General features: G+C 46.0%; 1 protein-coding gene across 9 annotated transcripts in view; it reads right to left on the bottom strand.

Annotated features, from left to right (window-relative positions):
- The window catches only part of LOC116577513 (leucine-rich repeat-containing protein 37A-like), a 52,571-nt gene extending 30,395 nt beyond the window's left edge, over positions 1 to 22,176 (bottom strand). Inside the window, exons 1-6 of one of the 9 annotated variants that reach the window (XM_032320816.1) lie at positions 19,049 to 22,175; positions 14,846 to 18,886; positions 11,859 to 14,635; positions 9,416 to 9,487; positions 4,178 to 4,249; positions 11 to 82 (exon numbers count right to left, since the gene is read on the bottom strand). In XM_032320816.1, the coding sequence (XP_032176707.1) occupies positions 11 to 82; positions 4,178 to 4,249; positions 9,416 to 9,487; positions 11,859 to 14,635; positions 14,846 to 18,886; positions 19,049 to 22,090 (10,076 nt within the window). In that variant the 5' untranslated portion in view covers positions 22,091 to 22,175. Of the gene's footprint in view, positions 1 to 10; positions 83 to 4,177; positions 4,250 to 9,415; positions 9,488 to 11,858; positions 18,887 to 19,048 lie in introns of all 9 variants that reach the window. The other 8 variants (XM_032320812.1, XM_032320818.1, XM_032320817.1 and 5 more) reach the window with 8 other exon arrangements.
- Between the last annotated feature and the right edge of the window lie 23 nt (positions 22,177 to 22,199).

Here is a 22,199-nt window from a genome sequence, read left to right on the forward strand (position 1 = left end):
TTTAACTTACATAAACTGCAAAAAGGGTAGTGGTTCAAATGTACGTCTTTCAATAGATTGTATTTTATTGCAGGATAAATCTCTAGGAAAAGTAAAAGGAAAATATTGCCTCAATTAGCTATTAGATATCTAATTAGTAGGATGATAGTATTGAATAAGCAGCTTTTGACTAAACTCTGAATCTCAGGAATTGTTATTTGAAAACCTTCTGGAGCCCTTAACTCTGTCCTCACCTCTCTTAAAAGAGTCTGACCTTCATGATCTTCATAAATAAAATCTACAACATAGATCTTGATAGATCTTGGAAGTAATCTTTCCTGAGAGCAGAAGAATTGATTAGAAGATCTTTTGTGACCTCATCAACTTCTAGATTACAAGCTCAAAGTTTTTATCTCCATATATAATTATAATTTCTTTTTTTAAAAAGATTTATTTAGGGACGCCTGGGTGGCTCAGTCGGTTAAGCCGCTGTCTTCGGCTCAGGTCATGATCCCGGGGTCCTGGGATCGAGTCCCACATCCGGCTCCTTGTCCAGCAGGGAGACTGCTTCTCTCTCTGCCTCTGTCTGCGACTCTGCCTGCTTGTGCTCTCTCTCTGACAATGAATAAATAAGAAATCTTTAAAAAAAAGATTTATTTATTTTAGAGAGGGAGAAAGAGAGTGCACAAGGAGGAAGGGCAGAGGGAGAGGGAGAGAGAATCCCAAAGCAGACTCTGCACTGAGCACAGAGCCCAATGTGGGGCTCCATTTCGGGACCCTGAGATCATGACCTGAGCTGAAACCAAGAGTCATATGCTCAACTGACTGTACCACCCAGGTGCCCCTATAATTATAATTTCTAATATTAAAAGGGATATTCTCACATTAGCACACCTTCTTGGTTGAGTTCTATTTTTCTAGCCCAATTCAATAACAGAAGAAATAAAGATAACCTTTCATTTAACTTGAAAGGAAGTTACTCCTCTAATCAGTACATCACTTTGTACACAACTAACTCAGAATTACATTGTCATGTTAACAGAAATTCATTTTTGGTTGTACACTGCCTTAATATTCCATGAATTTATTAACTGTTGTCTCAGGTGGTGAGACAACAACAACAACAACAAAAAACTACAGGGTACTGGGTTTTTATTTGAAAACACCCATTCTTGATTCTAGTTGCCTCTCTTACTTCCATTGATCCCAGCTTAGTCCCTCACTTTCCACCTCGTCGTCTTCTTCTTCTTTTTTAAAAAATATTTTATTTATTTATTTGAGAGAGAGCGCGTGAGAGAGAGGATGAGCATGAGAAGTGCGAGGATCAGAGGGAGAAGCAGACTCCCTGCCGAGCAGGGAGCCCAATGTGGGACTTGATCCCGGAACACTAGGATCATGACCTGAGCCGAAGGCAGTCGCTTAACCATCTGAGCTACCCAGGCGTCCCTCCACCTCATCTTCTAATAGACATTGCTATCTCCAGTCTCTCCCTTTCTAATCCATCCTGCACATAGTGACCAGATTAATTCTCCCGGAGTGGATCTCGAAGACCAGCATCCCTTGAGAAATTACTCAAGATGCAAATTCTCAGCCCTACTTGGGACTGACTGAGTCAGTAACTGTGTTCTGACAAGCCGTCCAGGTGACTCTGCTGAAGGCTAAAATCTGTCCTGGAGCACTGCTGTGATTACCCAGTAGCTTGGCATGTCGTCCATGGCCTTCAAAATCCTAGAAGATCTGGCTTTAATCTCCTACTCTACAGGTATCCAAGATATTTTCCCTGCATTTTGCCATCCTCCCATTCTCCTTTGCAAGCTTATTCTTCCCAAGATGTCTGTCTGATGACACCCAATAGCTCTTCAGGGTCCTGTTCAAACAGCATTGCTCTGGTGGCTTTCCTGATCCAAATGAAGTCTTTTTTTTCCCCCTTATCTGTGTTCCCATTGCCCGTATCCATTTCTCCTTCTCCTTCTTCCTAAAAAAAGTTTTAAGTACACTCCATGCCCCACCTGGGGCTTGAACTCACGATACCAAGATCGAGAGTCACACGCTCTACCAACTCAGCCAAGCAGGCGCCCCAATTTCTTTTTAATATAGTTATTTTTGCATCCCATTTCCTCTGAGCATAAACTCCTTGAAAGTGTGGACTACTCGTGTTCATCTGCATTGCCTACCATGTTTAAAACTGACACAGGGACATAAAATAACATTTTATAAAATATTTATAAAATAAATGAATATCTGGGTAGTGAGTAGCAGAGGGAAAATGACTGTAGTGAGTAGCAGAGGGAAAATGTAGTTTTATGGGGCACCTGGGTGGCTCAGTGGGTTAAAGCCTCTGCCTTTGGCTTGGGACATGATCCCGGGGTCCTGGGATCGAGCCCCACATGGGGCTCTCTGCTTAGCAGGGGAGCCTGCTTCCCCCCACCCCCCCGTCTCTCTGCCTACTTGTGATCTCTAGCTGTCAAATAAATAAATAAAATCTTAAAAAAAAAAAAGAAATGTAGTTTTATGACTTTATGGCTCTCTCTTCTGCTCCTCGCCAGTGCTGTGTCCACTTAGAGCTTCACACATTATGGTTTGAACTTCTGTTTATTTTCCTTGTGAGATCATGAGTTCCTACAAGGGTAGGAAGCCTGTCTTAACCATCTGTGTGCCTATGAGACTGGGCACAGTGCCTGTCATATGAGCTTTTGATTGACAGTTTTTTAAATGAATGAGAATACTTCAGCTAACATAAAATAATTGGTTTACAAAATATTTCCTAGTAGAAGTAATGAAGGGCCTAATACATTGAGCAGTTCTTCTCATTTGTCCTTCTCCAAACTGTGTTTGTAAGGTTTGGAGTCCAGACAGCAGAGGTATCCAAGAAGACCAACACAAGGGCGGTTGTCTCCTAAGACGTGGAAGGTTTGATCACTTAAAGGACTATTCTTAGTGACATATCAAGCTCTTTTTACCCACTACCCTTAGACCTTTTACATTTACAAGAAGAATCTATATGCTAAAGAGCATCATTAATAAGGATTAATGACATACAGAGCTCTGGATGCCATGGACAAAGAATAAAAATTGAACCGGGCACCAGGTGGCTCAGTCAGTTAAGTGTCTGCCTTCTGCTTGCTGAAGTCATGATCCCAGGGTCCTGGGATTTCATCTAGCATCAGGCTCCCTGCTCAGCAGGGAGTCCTCTCCTCTTGCTCCTTCCCCCTGCTCATGCTCTCAAGTAAATAAATAATGTCAAGTAAATAAATAATGTATTTTAAAAAAAATTTTAAAAAGAGCGCAATTGCAGGGTCTCAGGGTAGCTCTATTTTTAAAAGACACAGATGTAGTGAAAAGAAGGGCCATCTGTACCCCAATGTTCATAGCAGCAATGGCCACAGTTGCCAAACCATGGAAAGAGCCAAGATGCCCTTCAACAGATGAATGGATAAGGAAGATGTGGTCCATACACACTATGGAGTATTATGCCTCCATCAGAAAGGATGAATACCCAACTTTTGTATCAACTTGGACAGGACTGGAGGAGATTATGCTGAGTGAAATAAGTCAAGCAGAGAGGGTCAATTATCATATGGTTTCACTACTTGTAGAGTATAAGGAATAACACAGAGAACATTGGGAGTTGGAGGGGAGAAGTGAATTGGGGGTGACAATTTGAGGTTAACTTTAATTCCTCTCATTTTACTAAACCAACTTTTAAAACCTTTTCTGTAAAGGCCAGATAGTAAATATTTTGGGGTTTGCAGGCCACATGCTGTCTCTGTTGCATAGTCCTCTCTTTCTCTTCTTTTCTCTTTTATAGCCCTCTAACAGTGTAAAAATCATTCTTAACTCATAGGCTGTATAAAGACAGACCATGGGCAGGATTTGATCCATGAGCCATAAACTAAATACAAATGTAAGCAGATGGTTTATGAACACTTACAGAAGGTTCATATGGGTGTCCATAATTGCTCAGACCTCATTACCCCTTTTGCTCTATAACTGTAGGGTCTTTTTCTATCTATATCTTGTCTATAAAATTAGAAAATGGAAAACGCATAGAAGATATTTAATGCTAGAGATGGCCTGGGGCCCTACAGACTTACAGAACTGTAGAATTTTATTGTTAGAAGAAATGGTTGCGATTATCTAATTTGAACCCATATTTATTTTGAGATAATTAAAAAGTCATAATAAATGATTAACTTACAAATACTGGAGGGATAGCAGGCCTTCAAAAGAGTCCTTATGTAATTCGGTCAAAGAATTTTCACTGAGAATCCTGAAAAATGAAAAAGTTATTTCTGCATCAAAATGCAAAATAACTACAACTATTTACTGCCTAGGACTAACTTCCATATGGGAGGGAAACCTGGGAAATGGTGCCCCCTAAATATCTTAATTCTTGTTTAATTTAGGAGTACTGATCTCTGCTCTGTTTCCATTCTAATCCTTCTTTTCATGTACTGCTTTGTGTCCATCTCTCTCCATCTCTCTCTCTCTCTTTCCCCCCCCCCACACACACACCCCTATCCACTCTTTGTACCAAAATGCACATTTAATGCCTACTCTCTGGATCACAAAGTTTCTGCTAGAACCCAGCTCTGGGTCTCAACGACACACTGGCAGAACTGCCATTTCCTCTTCTCTTTTCCCAAATTCTGTTCGGAAGCCCTATACACAGCTATAGCAGTGTGGTAGGGAAAGCCATTTGATTTTTTTACCCCAACTAAAAAATGTTTTTCAGAACTACAAAAATGTGCATTAAAAATGTTCAGTTTAATAATTATCAACAAATACCCACATAACACCATTCTTATCAAGAAAGTGCTACCAGCATCCCAGGAGACCCCAGTGTGCCCCTGATAATGCCAACCTTCTCTCGGATTCTCCAGAAATCACCATTGATTCTAATAAGAATTTCCTGGCTTTTTGGTGTGTTTATTTATTTATTTTTAAAGATTTATTTATTAATTTGAAAGAGAGAGAGAGGGAGGGGCAGAGGAATAGGGAGAGAGAGAATCTCCATCAGACTCCCCACTGAGCGTGGAGCCCTGTCCCATGACCCTGAGATCACGATCTGAGCCCAAGTCAAGGGTTGGAATGCTTAGCTAACTGAGCCACCCTGGAACCCCTAATTTCCTTGCTTTTTCAATGTAGGTTTACCTATCATATGCAGCTGTGAACAACATAACTTAATTTTGCTTCTTCTTGAACTCTATGTAAATGGAATCATATATGTATTATTTTCTATGTTGCGTCTGTAATATTGGGTGAGATTCATTATATTGTTGCACGTAGCTGAGGATGGTTCATTTCAATGCCTAGTATTTCATGTCTTGCTACATGTGGCTACTGTATACTTGGGAGTGACTAGTGTGACTGAGGAGCTCAATTTTTAATTTAATTAACTTCAATTATTTTAAAATTTAAATTAAAAAAGACCTGATACGCAACAGTTATTAGAAAATGTTTAAATATGTTTGCAACAATGTGGGTATGTGATGTTACTTTTTAAACTGTAAGTTTTATGAAATCTAAATACAGATCAAGGGGTGCCTGGGTGGCTCAGTGGGTTAAGCCGCTGCCTTCGGCTCAGGTCATGATCTCAGGGTCCTGGGATCGAGTGCTGCATCGGGCTCTCTGCTCAGCAGAGAGCCTGCTTCCCTCTATCTCTCTCTCTGCCTGCCTCTCCGTCTACTTGTGATCTCTCTCTGTCAAATAAATAAATAAAATCTTAAAAAAAAATAAATACAGATCAAGTATTTCTGATAAAAAAAAAATTGCAACCAAATTGAGATTCCAAAGAGCTAGTATGGGGAAAAGAACATAAACCCCTTCATTAATAATTTTTACACTGACTACATGCAAGAATGATGATACTTTGGATATTGTGAAGGCAGCTTAAATGTAGACTATCTTATTAATAACATATATAAAGATTACATGTTGAAATGATAATACTTTGGCTATATGAGCTAAACAAAATATATTAACATTTATGTCATCTCTGTCTTTTTACTTTTAATTTTTAAGCAGCCACCAGAAAATCTGAGATGACTTATGTGGCTTACATTATATTTCAAATGAATAGTATTCTATTTTATGACTATACCACACTTTATATATTCATTCTACTGTTGGTGGATACTAGATTTTTCTAGTTTTTCGTTATTACAAACAATGCTGCTTTGAACATTCTTGTACTTGTGCATAAGTTTCTCTAGGATTTAACAGGGGTTTCCTAAGAGGTTGTGCTATTTCAAGTTGGCAGATTGAAACATGCCAGATTTCTTCCCTTGCAACCTCCACCAAAGTCCCTAAGAATGACAGAAAGCATAAATTTAAAAATCCACAACCTTAGCTCAAGGACACAGGAATAGTTCCACAAACAGTCCCTTACTAGAAATGCCCTGGAGCGACCCACAGGGTGGTTAGTTGGGATCAGGTGGGAAGAGCAGGGGCAGCACATCAACCCCTCATCCTTCCTCCCTGGACCAGGCGACAAAGGGTATCTTCTTCCAGCTAGGAGCAATTGGTGTCAGGAAGAGGTCAGGGTCCCAGAACCCTGGAGGAAGGGAATGCCCTCTCTGACTCACCACTAGAATGACCTCCCACCTCCTCTTCCTTAATTCTTAGGGGAATCCTTCACAGAAAAACAAGCCCCCGCAGCTCGTTTTCAGCTCTTCCCTAGTGCCAGAAAACAGAAGCGGTAGAATCTCAACTACAAAATAAATGGCACACAGGAATGACCACACAGTGTGAGAAAGCCATCCATTAAGGACAGAAAATAAAAACAAACAAGAGTTCAAAGCCAATGAATCCAAGTTAACAGGGAAAGCCCAGGAGAATTTTAGAATGGCATAATTAATATCCTCAGACAGATGTAAACAGCACATCTATTAAAAAAGAACCAACTCAAGATTATATGAATGAAAAGGGTTATCATTAATAAAAAACTCAGTCTATGAGCAGCAGAAATAGCAGTTGAATAATAAAATTAGAAAACAGAGATTTCTGGATGGCTAATGATTTTTTATCAGCACTTGAAATTTTATCTATTTATTATATTTACATATTTGTTTTTATATTATGTATTTGTAAACACCTCAAGAACTGGGATATTTGGTCGATTTTGTTCTCAAGCCTCTATCCCAGGCATATAAAACAGTTCTTAGCACATAGTAGATGCTCATAAATATTTGTTGAATGAACTCAGAAAATGACAGGTATCAATCTGCAAACATACTATACCTTTATTTAAAACAAATTATCCATTTGTTATCACTTATGAGGATAAGTACAACTTTACAGCATAATAAATGTCTTTCTCCAACCCCACTCCTTAATTTGTGACTCAATCTCAATCTTTCGAAACAAGAACCTTTTGAGAATTTCTTAAAAGCTATGAACCTTTTCCCTAAAAAACTGCACTTTCTGGAATATGTCCAAAGGTGTGCACATGATTTCAATTTGTGGATCATCCCTTTAGGGTACAGATCTGTGAGGAGAATGGGTTGAATTTGGAGGGCCAAACTTGGATGGTTGATAAAATGATATATCGTATATTTGTCATAAATATCTCAAAATGTCATTTATTCTCACCACTACCTTGACGTTATAATAGTTATTAGACCTACCACTATATCTTGTTATTTAATGTGTTAACAGATTAGTGATCCACAGTTAGGAACCTCCGCCTTACAAGGTACAACCCTCAAGCTGAATTAGAAATCTGCAAATCTTACTAGATTCATGTTCTAGTAATTAATTACCAAATACATGCTTTTTAAAAATTAATTTTTAAATTTCTACTTATTTTTAAAAAATACATTATATATATATATATTTTTTTTTTTTTTCACATGGCTCAAAATTCCAGAGGTATATAGTCCACAATTCAAAGTTTTTCTGCTATTCCTGTCTCTTAGCCTACCCATCCTCTTGCTCCACTCCCTACAGAAAACTAACGTTATTTGTTTATGGTGCCGAATTATTTTCAGTTTTCTTACAAGTTTGGGAAATAAAATCTCCAAGCCAGACACTATCATAGGAAAACATAAACTATACATAGTATTTAAGAAATTCATAAAATAAAAAAAAATTGCTTGGTTCTAGCACATCTCTCTTACTAATAAGATAGCAGACTAAGGGTGGGGGATTTACTTTAGGGGAATCATAATCCCTATTTTTAAATTACTATGACTACTATGTCTTTTATCACTAATTCAGTAGTCATTTTTAACTTATCTACTCAAGTTGAACTACTGATACGACACACAAGCTGTAATGAAGAATTTCAGTTAATTGCTTTGCTTGTAATATTTTTTCCAAAATCATTTGTATCCACATTGACTTTTTCTACAAATCGATTAAAAAAAGATAACAAGAAATTGGAAAAGGACAGAAAATTCAGACACGAAATACAAATGTTCAGTAAACAAAGAGATATAGTAAATTTACAAGTCATCAGAAAACTTCAAATTGAGCTGAGACCCCTTTTATTCACTCATCAGATCAGCCAAGAAGTGGAGAATATCCAGTGGTGGAGGAGCGTGAGGATGTGAACCCTGTCATGGTCTATGGGTTGGAGTGTAAGTCGGCACAATTTTTTTGAGGGCCATTAAAATTGTACATCTACATTGTCTTCATACCAATGATTCCATTTCTAGATATGTATTCTACAGAAATCCCCGCTCTGTACACAGAGACGCATGGATGAGGCAGTTCATGGCAGCAATGCAAGTGACAAGAAAACTGGACACGGTCTAAACATCCATCAGTAGGGGAAATTATTAAATTGTAATACATTCGTAGTATGGAATATTATGCAGGAATTCACACGAATGGGGTAACCCCCTATGTACTAGAAGAAAAGAAATCTAAGACCTACCATGAAGAAAAAGAATCGAGTTATAGGATGTTACTGTTTATGTAAAAGGAAGGAAGGAAGGAGTGACTGGAGGAAGGAAGGGAGGGTTGAAGGAAAGGAGAGAGAGAAGGAAGGAAGGAAGGAAAAGGAAAGGAAAAGGAAAAGAAGGCACACAACAAACCTGTTTTGCTGTCTATAAATATGTATGTAGACAAATACATGGAAATGTCTGGAAGGATATATACTAAATCCAGACTAGTGGCTATTTTGGCGGTGGGAGATCAAAACACAAGGAGGATGTTCACTATATCTATTCTTTCATTTTTATCTATTGAGAATGTAATCATGTATTTCTTGTATAATGAAAAATAAGTTTAGATTGGCTCTAATTTTAAAGAGAGCCTGCCAAATTTAATTTTTAAGATAAATATAGAATTGGAATCAAGAGAGGTTGATTTGGGATAAGGAGGGGGAAATACCTTTCCTCAGAGCTACTGATTTCAAAATTCTGGACCAAGAAGGATCTTAGAACGCAGTTAAGTTTTTTTGTATTGTATTTAGAGAGAATATACTCACAGTTTCTCAGCCCATCGATATGCCTTCCATATATTTTCATCAATGTAAGAAATAGAATTTCCTTGGAAATTTCTGTGAAGAAACACAGTTCAGATCCTTGAATAGGTAGGAAAAGAATGAACAGAATAAATAAAAGAAGCACTGGCAACCTTGTGGGGAATATTCACATGCAGAAAACACCAGCTTTGTAATTTCCACAGCTATCAGCATCCCACTTCGCACAATTAATAGAGATGATGTGAGGCCGCTGGCACAAACAAGGCATTTCCCTAGAACCTGAACTTCCTATGTGTCCAATTTCTTGGACGGATAATGCCAGTTAATGACTTTGAATATAAGTATTTTTTCCCAAAATCACTTATGTGTCTAAAATAGCTCCTTCTGTAAATCAGTGAGAAAATAATAATTCAACAGAAACATGGCAAAAGTGTATCATTATCAGCAAACAGAGGTAAAGAAATCCTAAGTCAGGCAACACCAAAGCTTTGGCTCAGTGTAGTCTGTTGAAACCTCTCCAGCTGTTAGAAGGATAAGGGAAGTTAGAAATTAGAGGAACTAATACAGAGAGGTTTCTTAGAGATACTGCATAGGGAAAGGCAACAAACCACTGAGCAAGGAATAAAAAGTATTACCTTGTTAGGGGAAACTGCAAAGGAACGGAATAGAGAGGAAGGACACACACCAAAATAAGATAACAGGAGTTATCTTACGGGTGCTAGGGAGGCTGGGGTGGGATTTTCACATTTTATCCTATCCGCTTGTATCATTAAAAACTAAAATAAAAACAACAGTGAGAGTGTATCCAAGAATTGCATGTGTTAAAAAGAAGCTATGAAATGCCTGAGACTCAGTTTCAACCACTAACTCTATGTATGACTTTGAATCTTTACCTTTAGCTTTGTCTTCTTTCCTCAGCAACAACTTAGCTATTCAGTTTATATACACATTTTTTTTTCAGGGAAGTCAGAAATAAGGCAAATGTTTTGATGATACCCATCTGCCCATCTGCCTGGTGGCCATTTCCAGCCTACTAGAAGCCTTCTGGTTGCTTTATGTTCCCTGATAAAAATGTTTAAAGCTGAACTTATCTCCCTCAAACTGGCTCTCCTTCCCAACTGCTGTTTCCACCTGTTCTACTGACATCAGTCTGCTCATCCAGGACCGAAACTTCGAGAGTCATAGTTCATTTTTCTCTTTCCTGGACACACCCTACCCGCTATTCTCATCAGTTACTCAGTCTTCTCGCTTTTTCCTTTGCGGTGCTCTCAGGGTTTTCTTTCTACTCCTATCACAGCCACTCTCATCCAGCTCCTTGTCACTTTCCTCTGGGCTTTTGCTAGAGCATTCTATCTGGTCTCCCTAGATCAAGATTTCCTCTCTAGATCATTCTACATAGGGAATCAAAAACAACCTTCTTTTTATATTATGTATCTCTTACTAGAACATTTTCCTGGCTCTGTATATCTCAGAGTAACTTTCAAACCCCTGTAACTGATGGTCAAGGGTTTTCATAATCTATCTTTCACTGCTTCCTAATTTTTAATTCCTGATCATTCTTGCAGCCATGACTTTATCTAGACTATACTTCCTATTTTTGCTCTATTTAACAAATCATAGCCACTCTTTAAGTCTCAGCTAAAGTTTTAGTTTATCCATGCAGCTTTCCCTCACTTCCATACTCCATTGATTACAGATTCTGGTGAAATACAGCACCTATGATCTGTACTTAATCATAGGTCACCTCCTTTCTATGCCCATTTCCTTTCTTCCCACCTATCATTTCATGTTCTAAAGACAATGTCATACTTGAATGGCTCCCACAGTACTGAGTCCTGGGCTGGGCTCAAAATAAGTTCTGTATATAGAAGGCCAGGGACAAGATGAGTTTTGAACATAACTGAGGAGTCAAATAATAATAGCTAACACTCATATATATGCTAGGCACCAATATAAGTGTTTTATATATATATATATTCATCTAAATCTCAAAATAAGCCCACAAGGTGTTAATGCTAATAATACCCATTTTACAGGAAAGGAAACTGAGTCAAAAGCTCTGAAATGACAGACCTCGCCTCAAGCAGTCTAGTTCCAGAATTTTACTCTTAACCATTTTGTTGTATCACCACCAAGGAGATGGAGAGAAGGGCATGTTGCTGTAAAGAGGATGGAGCCAAAACGGGAGAGTAGAGGTTAAGGAATGAAATGATGGGGATAAAAAACTGGATAAGAATAAAGAATAAGGACAACTGCAAGTAAAAGATTGGAGAATGGGGAATGATAGCAAACAGCAAAATGAAGACAAGGGATAGTTGACAAAGAAAAGGTAAAAACAGAAAGTCAGCATGAATAGGGAAGATGAGGAAGGCCCAGGAAGACCTCGAAGAAAAGGCTGCCATATCAAGCATAAGGCAGAGAACAAATGAGAAAAGGCAATTCTTACAAGATGGTGAAGGTGCCATTGTAGGTGTTGGGCTCTGGCACAGGCACTCTGCGGAGCCTCTGCTTTGGGCTGAAACCAGTACATGACAGCGTCTCATCTTTGCAGGTACAGAGCTCACATATGTTGATGTTCATGGTAGCATTCTCTTCTGGTGGCTCAGTTAAAGCTGTGCGTGCCTTTTCTGGGATGTATTTTACAAAATGCACCAGTGAATGCTGGGTCGTTGGCGGAAAAACTGTCTCAGATGACTCTGGTTGTGGACTTACAGTAATTTCCAGGTCCATAGGTAGAACCGTGGTTTCAGTCAGGTTTGGGTGTTGACTCTGAACATGTTCTGGATGTGCAAGTGTCACCTCATGGTCCTTTGGAGGAGGTGTTGTAGTCTTCTTTGTGGTTGTAGAATATTCAGCCTCTGTAGTAGGTTCTGGAGTAATGGTAGGCCCCAAGTCCTCACGATGAAATGTAACCCTGGGTGACACTGGATGCTGACCTTGATCCTTACTTGGAGTTGGAGTTGTCACCTCCTCATGGAATGGATATTGTATTACAATCTCCTTAGGTAGCTCTGGAGGCTGAGTTGGGGTCTCTTGCATGGTTGGAGAAGGTTCAACCTCCATATTGGATCCTGCGGTTACAGTAATTTCCAGGTCCATTGGTGGAACTGTGACCTCAGTCAGGTTTGGATGTTGACTCTGAACCTGTTCTGGATGTGCAAGTGTCACCTCAAGGTCCTTTGGAGAAGGTGTAGTCTTCTTCATGTTTGTAGAATGTTCAGTCTCTGTAATAGGTTCTGGAGTAATGGTAAGCACCAAGTCCTCATGATGAAATGTGATGCTGGCTGAAACTGGATGCTGAGCTTGATCCTTACTTGGAGTTGGAGCTGTTGCTTCCTGATGGAATGGATACTGAACTACAATCTCCTTAGGCAGCTCTGGAGGCTGAGTTGGGGTCTCTTGCATGGTCGGAGAAGTTTCTGTCTCTGTTGTACGTTCTGTAGTTATGGTAAGACCCAGGTCCAAAGGTTTAACTGTGACTTTATTTAAGGTTGGATGCTGAACCTGAACCTGCTCTGACTGTGGATATGTCACCTCAAGGTCCTTTGGAGGAGTTGTAGTTTGCTGCTGCTGCATTGTTGTAGACTGTTTAACCTCTGTAGTAGATTCTGGAGTTATGGTAATCTCCAGGTCCAAAGGTTGAACTGTCACATTTGATGACCACAGATGCTTAGCTTGATCCTGACGTGGTGTTGGAACCACTGCCTCTTGATACATGGGAGGTTGAGATACAAGTTCTTTAGGTGGCTCTGGAGGCTGATCTGGGGTCTCACGAATGGCTGAAGAAAGTTCAACCTCTGTAGTAGATTCTGGAGTTGCAGTGAGTTCCAGGTCCAAAGGTTTAACTGTGACTTTATTTAAGGTTGGACGGTGAGACTGAACCTGCTCTGAATGTGCAAATGTCACCTCAAGGTCTTTTGGAGGAGCTGTAGTTTTTTTCAAGGTTGTAGAATGTTGAACCTCTGTAGTGGGTTCTGGACTTACAGTAAGTTCCAGGTCCAAAGGTTGAACTGTTACATTGGGTGATGATGGATGCTGAGCTTGATCCTGACCTGGTGTTGGAACAGTCTCCTCCTGATATACTGGAGATTGAGCTACGACAACCTCCTTAGGTTTCTCTGGAGGCTGAACTGGGATCTCCTGCATAGGTACAGAAAGTTCAGTCTCCTTAGTGAATTCTGGAGTTATGGTAAGCCCCAGGTCCAAAGGTTGAACTGTGACTTCAGTCAAAGTTGGATGCTGAGCCTGAATCTGCTCTAGGTGTGCGAATGTCACTTCGAGGTCCTTTGGGGGAGCTGTAGTTTTCTTCGTGGTTGGAGAATGCTCAACCTTTGTAGTGGGTTCTGCAGTTACGGTAAGCTCCAGGTCCAAAGGTCGAAATGTTACGTTGGGTAATAATAGATGTTGAGTTTGATCTTGGCCTTGAGTTGGAACTGTCACCTCCTGATATGCTGGAGGCTGACGTACAACCTCCTTAGGCAGCTCTGAAGGCTGATCTGGGGTCTCCTGCATGGTTGGAGGTTCAACCTCTGTAGTGGGTTCTGGAGTTACAGTAAGCTCCAGGTCTAAAGGTTGAACAGTGACTTCAGTCAAATTTGGTTGCTGAGCCTGAACATGCTCTGGATGTGGAATTGTCACCGCAGGGTCCTCTGGAAGAGTTAGAGTCTGCTGCAGGGCCGTAGAATGCTCAGCCTCCGTAGTAGGCTCTGGAGTTATAGTAAGCTCCAGGTCCACAGGTTTAACAGTGGCACTGGGCAAGTGTGAATACTGAGCTTGATCTTGTCCTGGAGGTGGAACTATCACCTCCTTATGGACTGGAGGTTGTGCTACAACCTCCTTAGGTGGTTCTGGAGGCTGAGCTGGAGCCTCCTGCTGGTTTGGAGAAGGTTCTATCTCCTTAAGGGGCTCTAGAGGTAGAGATGGGGCTTCTTGCAGGACTGGAGAGGATTCCACCTTCTCAGGAGACTGTGGAAGCTGAGAATGGGTCTCTTGAGAGACTGGAAAAGGTTCCACTTTGTCAGGAAGTTCTAAAGGCTGAGCTGGGGCTTCCTGCTGGACTGGAGATGGTTCTACGTTCTCAGGAGGCTCCGGAGGCTGAGCTGGAGCCTCTGGCTGTGTGGGAGAATGTTCCACCTCCTTAGGGGGTTTAGGAGATATAGCTGGAGCCGGCGGGGGGACAGGGGCCTGAGCTGGGGCTTCCTGCTGGGTTGAAGAAGATTCTGCCTCATTAGGGGGCTCTGAAGGCTGAGCTGGGGTTTCCTGCTGGACTGGAGATGGTTCTACCTTCTCAGGGGGCTCTGGAGGCTGAGCTGGGGCCTCTGGCCGTGTGGGAGAAGGTTCCACTTCCTTAGGGGGCTCAGGAGATATAGCTGGGACTTGCAGGGGGACAGGGGCCTCAGCTGGGGCCTCCTGCTGGGTTGAAGAAGACTCTGCCTCATTAGGGGGCTCTGAAGGCTGAGCTGGGGTTTCCTGCTGGACTGGAGATGGTTCTACCTTCTCAGGGGGCTCTGGAGGCTGAGCTGGGGCCTCTGGCCGTGTGGGAGAAGGTTCCACTTCCTTAGGGGGCTCAGGAGATATAGCTGGGACTTGCAGGGGGACAGGGGCCTCAGCTGAGGCCTCCTGCTGGGTTGAAGAAGACTCTGCCTCATTAGGGGGCTCTGAAGGCTGAGCTGGGGTTTCCTGCTGGACTGGAGATGGTTCTACCTTCTCAGGGGGCTCTGGAGGCTGAGCTGGGGCCTCTGGCCGTGTGGGAGAAGGTTCCACTTCCTTAGGGGGCTCAGGAGATATAGCTGGGGCTTGCAGGGGGACAGGGGCCTGAGCTGAGGCCTCCTGCTGGGTTGAAGAAGACTCTGCCTCATTAGGGGGCTCTGAAGGCTGAGCTAGGGCCTCCGGCTGTGTGGGAGAAGGTTCCACTTCCTTAGGGGGCTCAGGAGATATAGCTGGGGCTTGCAGGGGGACAGGGGCCTGAGCTGAGGCCTCCTGCTGGGTTGAAGAAGACTCTGCCTCATTAGGGGGCTCTGGAGGCTGAGCTAGGGCCTCCGGCCGTGTGGGAGAAGGTTCCACTTCCTTAGGGGGCTCAGGAGATATAGCTGGGGCTTGCAGGGGGACAGGGGCCTGAGCTGGGGCCTCCTGCTGGGTTGAAGAAGATTCTGCCTCATTAGGGGTCTCTGAAGGCTGAGCTGGGGTTTCCTGCTGGACTGGAGATACTTCTACCTTCTCAGGGGGCTCTGGAGGCTGAGCTGGGGCCTCTGGCCGTGTGGGAGAAGGTTCCACTTCCTTAGGGGGCTCAGGAGTTATAGCTGGGGCCTGTGGGGTGACAGGGGACTGAGCTGGGGCCTCCTGCTGAGTTGGAGAAGATTCTGCCTCATTAGGGGGCTCTGAAGGCTGAGCTGCGGCCTCCGGCTGTGTGGGAGAAGGTTCTACCTCGTTAGGGGGTTCAGGAGATATAGCAGGGGCCTGTGGGGGGACAAGGGATTGAGCTGGGGCTTCCGGCTGTGTGGGAGAAGGTTCTATCTCCTTAGGGGGCTCAGGAGATATAGCTGGGGCCTGCGGGGGGACAGGGGCCTGAGCTGGAGCCCCCTGCTGGGTTGGAGAAGATTCTGCCTCATTAGGGGGCTCTGAAGGCTGAACTGGGGGCTCCAGCTGTGTGGGAGAAGTTTCTATCTCCTTAGGGGGCTCAGGAGATATAGCTGGGGCCTGCAGGGGGACAGGGGACTGAGCTGGGGCCTCCTGCTGGGTTGGAGAATATTCTACCTCCTTAGGGGGCTGAGATATAGCTGGGGCCTGTTGGTGAACTGGAGACTGAGCTAGGGCCTCCTGCTGGGTTGAAGATTCTGCTTCATTAGGGGGCTCCAAAGGCTGAGCTGAGACTTCCTGCTGGGCTGGAGATGTTTCTACCTTCTCAGGGAGTTCGGGAGGCTGAGCTGGGGCCTCCAGTTGCGTGGGAGGAGGTTCTACCTCATTAGGGGGCTCAGGGGGTATAGTTTGGGCCTGCTGGGGGACAGGAGACTGAGCTGGGGCCTCCAGTTGGGTTGCAGGTTTGACTTCCTTGGGGGGCTTTGGAGGATGAGCTGAGACTGCATGTTCATTTGCAGATGGTTCAATCTCCTTAAGGGTCTGTGATGGCTCAGCTGGGACCTCCCATTGGCTTGAAGCAGGTTCCACCTCCTTAGGAGGGTCTGGAGTCTGAGCTATGACCTCTTGTTGGCCTGGAGGAGATTCATCTTTGGGGATCACCGGAGACTGGAAAAGAGGCTTGGACTGGGTTGGAGAAAATTCAACCTGCTCAGGGGGAACTGGAGCCTGAGCAGGGAACTCCTGCTGCACTAGAGAATGCTCAGCCTTAGTTGGCACTGGAGTTATGGAAATCTCCAGATCTGTAGGTTTAACTGTGATATTGGTCAACAGTGGATACTGAGCTTTACCGGGACCTAAAGGTGAGAATGTCACCTCATGATGTACTGGAGGCTGAGATACAACATCTGTAGAGGACTCTGGAGGCGGAGCTAGGTTCTCATGCTGAACTGGAGAAGGCCCAATCCCCTCATTGGGGTTTGGATGATGACCTGGGACAGCATGCTGGACTGGAGAAGGTTCTACACCCACAACACGCATGTGAGACAGAGGTGAGCTCCACTGCTGGATTGGAGGAGCTCCAATTTCCTCAGGAAGACCTTCAGGCTGGGTTGGACCTCGCTGCTGGACCGGAGAAGGTTCAACCTCACCAGAAGGCTCTGGATACTGAGCTGCAGCTTCCTGCTGAATTGGGGATAGTTCATTTTCCTCAGGAAGATCTTCAGGCTGAGTTGGGGCTCCCTGTTGGATTGGAGAAGGTTCAACATTTCCAGGAGGGGCTGGATGCTGATCTTGGGCCTCTGACTGGACTGAAGAAGGTTCCAACTGCCCAGGGAACACTGCAGACTGAGCTGGGGCCTCTTGTTGGGGTAAAGAAGTTTCAACCTCATTGGTGGACTCTGGAGTTATGGTAAGTGCCAGATCCACAGGTTTAACAGTGACATGGGGCAACAGCAGAACCTGAGCTTGACTCTGACCTAGAGGAGAAACTGTTACCACATGATGCTCTGGAGAGTGAGCTGGGACCTCCTGCTGGGTTGGGGAAGGTTCAACCTCACCAGAAGGCTCTGGATGCTGAGCTGCAGCTTCCTGCTGGGTGGCAGAAGGGTAAACCTCCTCCGAAGTCTGTAGATGCTGACTTGGGACCTCCTGATATGTTGCATAAGGTTTAACCTCCCCAAGGGGATTTGGATGCTGAACTGTGGCCTCTGACTGGGCCAGAGAAGATTGAATCCCTTCAAGAGACTCTGGGTACTGATTTGGGGTCTCTTGTTGGGTTGAAGAAGGCTCTCTCTCCTCTGGGACCTGAGGGTGCTGAGCTTCAGCCTCCTGCTGGGTTGGAGAAGGTGCAACCTCCTCAGGGGTCTGTGGATGCTGACCTTGGCTCTCCCCCTGGGCTGAAGATTCACCCTTCTCAGGGGTCTGTGGAAACTGAGCTGGAGCCTCCTCCTGGGATGAAGATGGTTCTCTCTCTCCCTGAGTCTCTGGAGGTTGGGCTGGGACCTCCTCCTGGGTTGAAGATGGTTTGCCTCCTTCAGGGGCCTGTGATTGCTGAGCTGGGGCCTCCTGCTGGGTTGTGGGAGGTTTAACTTCTCCAGGATACTCCAGATGCTGAACTGGGGTCTCCTGCTGTGCTGGAAGTTTCTCCTGTATTGTAGGTTCTGGGGAATCAGTTGGAGTCTCCTGCTCAACTGGCAAATGTCCAGCTTCCTCAGGGGACTGTGGAGGCAGAGTTGGGGCTTCATGCTGGGTTGCAAAAGGTTCCACATCAAGGGGCACAGAGGGCTGAGCTGCAGCCTCATGCTGAACTGGCAGAGTTTCCACCTCTGGAGTGGGTTCTGGTGTTATGGTGACCTGCACATCTGCAGGTTTAACACTGGGAATGTTTAAATGTTGAACATGATGGTGACCTAGAGGCGAAACTGTCACCCACTGATGCCCTAGAGGTTGAGCTAGGTGCTCCTGCTGGGTTGGAGCAGGTTCCACCTCCCCAGAAGGCAGCTCTGGAGGCTGAGCTGGTTGTTCTTGTAGGGTTGCTGAAGGTTCTATCTCTCCTGGAGACTGAGCTGGGGTCTCCTGCTGGATTGAAGATTCTGCCTTATCAGGAAGTTCTGCAGGCTGAGCTGAGGCCTCCTCCTGGGCTGAAGAAGAAGAAGGTTCAGCTTCTCCAAAAGTCTCTGGAAGCGGAACTGGGGGCTCCTGCTGAGTTGCAGGTTTTACCTCCTCAGGATGCTCTGTAGGCTGAGCTGGGGTCTCCTGCTGAGCTGGGGAATGTTCTGCCTCTTCAGGATTCTCTGAGGAATGAGTTGGGATCTCCTGCTGAGCTGGGGAGTGTTCTGCCTCTTCAGGATTCTCTGAGGAATGAGTTGGGATCTCCTGATGAGCTGGGAAGTGTTCTGCCTCTTCAGGATTCTCTGAGGAATGAGTTGGGATCTCCTGCAGAGCTGGGGAATGCTCTGCCTCTTCAGGATTCTCTGAGGAATGAGTTGGGATCTCCTGCTGAGCTGGGAAATGTTCTGCCTCTTCAGGATTCTCTGAGGAATGAGTTGGAAAGTGTTCTGCCTCTTCAGGATTCTCTGAGGAATGAGTTGGGATCTCCTGCTGAGCTGGGGAATGTTCTGCCTCTTCAGGATTCTCTGAGGAATGAGTTGGGGTCTCCTGCTGAGCTGGGGAGTGTTCAGTCTCTTCAGGATTCTCTGAGGAATGAGTTGGGATCTCCTGCTGAGCTGGGGAATGTTCTGCCTCTTCAGGATTCTCTGAGGAATGAGTTGGGATCTCCTGCTGAGCTGGGGAATGTTCTGCCTCTTCAGGATTCTCTGAGGAATGAGTTGGGATCTCCTGCTGAGCTGGGGAGTGTTCTGCCTCTTCAGGATTCTCTGAGGAATGAGTTGGGATCTCCTGCTGAGCTGGGAAATGTTCTGCCTCTTCAGGATTTTCTGAGGAATGAGCTGGAGTCTCCTGCTGAGTCAGAGAATGTTCAAATTCCCCACTAGGCTCAGAAAGGGGAGCTGGTTGTTCCTGTACACTTGAAGGCTTAGCTTCCTCGGGAGGCTCTGAAGGCTGAGCTGGGGTCTCCTGCTGAGTTAGAAAAGGTTCAGTCCCCCCAGGAGACTCAGAAGGCTGAGCTGGTTGCTCCTGCTCACCTGAAGGCTCACCTTCCTCTGGAGGCTTAGCTGAGGTCTCTTGCTGGATTGAAGGAGGTTCTGCTTCCTCAGTATGCTCAAGAGACTGAGGTGGGATCTCCTGCTGGGCTGTAGAAGAATCAACCTCCTTAGCCGGCTCTGGAGTTATAGTAAGTGCCAGATCCACAGGTTTATATGTAACACTGGCAAACTTGAAATAGCTTGGATGGTGGCTTATAGGTTGACGTAGCATCTCATCATTTACAGGAGTTTGAGGTAGGTACTCCATAGGAAACTCTGGAACTAGAGTTGGGGCCTCTGGCTGCACTGGGGTGGGCCCAGCCTCCTTCAGGCGCTCTACAGACTGAACTGGGATCTCCAGCTGGACTGGGGTGGGCCCAGTCTCCTCAGGGTGCTCTGCTGGCTGAGCTGAGGCCTCTGGCTGGACTGGGGTGGACCCAGCCTCCTCGGGGGCCTCTACAGGCTGAGCCGGGGTCTCTGGCTGGACTGGGGTGGACCCAGCCTCCTCAGGGTGCTCCGTGGGCTGAACTGGGGTCTCCAGCTGGGCTGGGGTGGGCCCAGACTCCTCAGGGAGCTCTGCTGGCTGAGCTAAGTCCTCTGACTGCACTGGGGTGGGCCCAGCCTCCTCAGGGAGCTCTACAGTATGAGCCGGGGTCTCTGGCTGGACTGGGGTGGGCCCAGCCTCCTCGGGGAGCTCTATAGGCTGAGCAGGATTCTGAGGCTGGACTGGGGTGGGTCCAGCCTCCTCAGGGCGCTCTACAGGCTGAGCCAGGGCTTCTGGCTGGACTGGGGTGGGCACAGCCTCCTCGGGGAGCTCTACAGGCTGAGCCACGGCTTCTGGCTGGACTGGGGTGGGCACAGCCTCCTCGGGGAGCTCTACAGGCTGAGCCACGGCTTCTGGCTGGACTGGGGTGGGCACAGCCTCCTCGGGGAGCTCTACAGGCTGAGCCACGGCTTCTGGCTGGGCTGCGGTGGGCCCAGCCTCCTCAGGGCTCTCTGCAGGCTGAACTGGGGTGGGCACAGCCTCCTCAGGGCTCTCTGTTGGCTGAACCGGGCCCTCCTGCTGGACTGGGGTGGGCACAGCCTCCTCGGGAAGCTCTACAGGCTGAGCAGGGATCTCTGGCTGGACTGGGGTGGGCTCAGCCTCTTCAGGGCGCTCTGCTGGCTGAGCAGGGGCCTCTGGTTGGATTGGAGATGGCTCAGCCTCCTCCGTGTGTTCTGGAGGCTGAGTTACAGTTATGGTAAGTGCCAGATCCACAGGCTTAACAGTCACGTTGTGGAGGTTTGGCCGCTGGGCTTCATCCTGACTGAGAGACGGCACATCTACCTCATGTGCTATCGGTTGCGGTACCACCTCCTTAGATATCTCTAGAGGTTGACCTGGGGCCTCCTGAGGGGTCAAAGGTTCTACTTCCTCAGGGGCCTCTGTAGGTTGAGCTGAGGCTTCCTGATGGACTGAAGAAGGTTCGACCTCTTCATTTGTGCTTGAAGGCTCAGCTGGGGCCTCCTGTGGGTTTACAGAACTTCCACCTTCCTTAAGGAACTCCGGAGGCGAAGATAGAGGCTGCCGCTGATCTGGAGAGGTTTCTGTCTCTTCAGGGGGCTCTGGATGCTGGGCCTGGGCCTCCACCTGAGGCAAAATAGATTCAGCCTCCTCAGGGAACTGTAGATGATTTTGGGTCTCCTGCAGGAGCGGGGGAATTTCAGCCTCCTCAGGGAGATTTGGAGGTTGTTCTGGTCGCCCCGGGAAATCCACTGGTAGGTTCTCCCCAGGATATAGGATATCCATACTGGAATCTGAATCATCCTGCAGCTGTTCTAAGAGCTCTTTATTTGCAAGTTGGTTGGGAGTTCCAACAATGACTTTGGCAAGCCTTCGATGCTGAACAAGATCTTCCTCCAGGTTTGGGGGTGAAACAATAAACTGTGTTGGCTTTGAACTCTGAACATCCAGAGGTGGAACAAGTATTTCAAATGATTGGTGATCTTCAGCCTGATCCAAACCTACAACTTTAATCTTACTTTTGAGTCCAAGAGGCAGAGCTATGGTCTGATTCTGATCCCAACCTGGCCTTGGAGCCACCTCCGGGAGCCTTTCATGCTGGGTTAGCTTGTCATTCAGATCCTGATCTGCCTCTGGGGGCAGCTCGCCAACTGAATCCGTGTCCGGGAACGGAACCAAAGTCTCAGTCAATTCCTTAGGCGGGGCCAACATCTGGACTGGAGCAGAGGACCCCAAGTATTTAAAGCCCCCCGGCTCCGCGGGGGGTGTAAGTGCCCGGGGCGATTCGGGCGGGAGTTCAGAGGAGTGCGAAGACCAGGGCTCGGCTGGCCCTAGGAAGTCGGAGGTCAACTGGGCAGGGTCCAGGGCCCACTCCGGAGGCTGAGCTGCCTGGACCAGCAGCCACAGTGGTTGCCACGTGAGGAGGAGCAGTGGGGCCCAGAGGCGCAGCCGGGACATGACATGCGGAGGCTCTGGGACGCAGCGACCCAGGCCAGTGGGGCGCAGGCGCCGCGCCGGAGCGGAGCCGAACCGTTATGGCAGCCCCGTGATGAGCACACAGTTAGCA

Source organism: Mustela erminea, chromosome 18 (genome assembly GCF_009829155.1).
Source record: "Mustela erminea isolate mMusErm1 chromosome 18, mMusErm1.Pri, whole genome shotgun sequence".
NCBI lineage: Eukaryota > Metazoa > Chordata > Mammalia > Carnivora > Mustelidae > Mustela > Mustela erminea.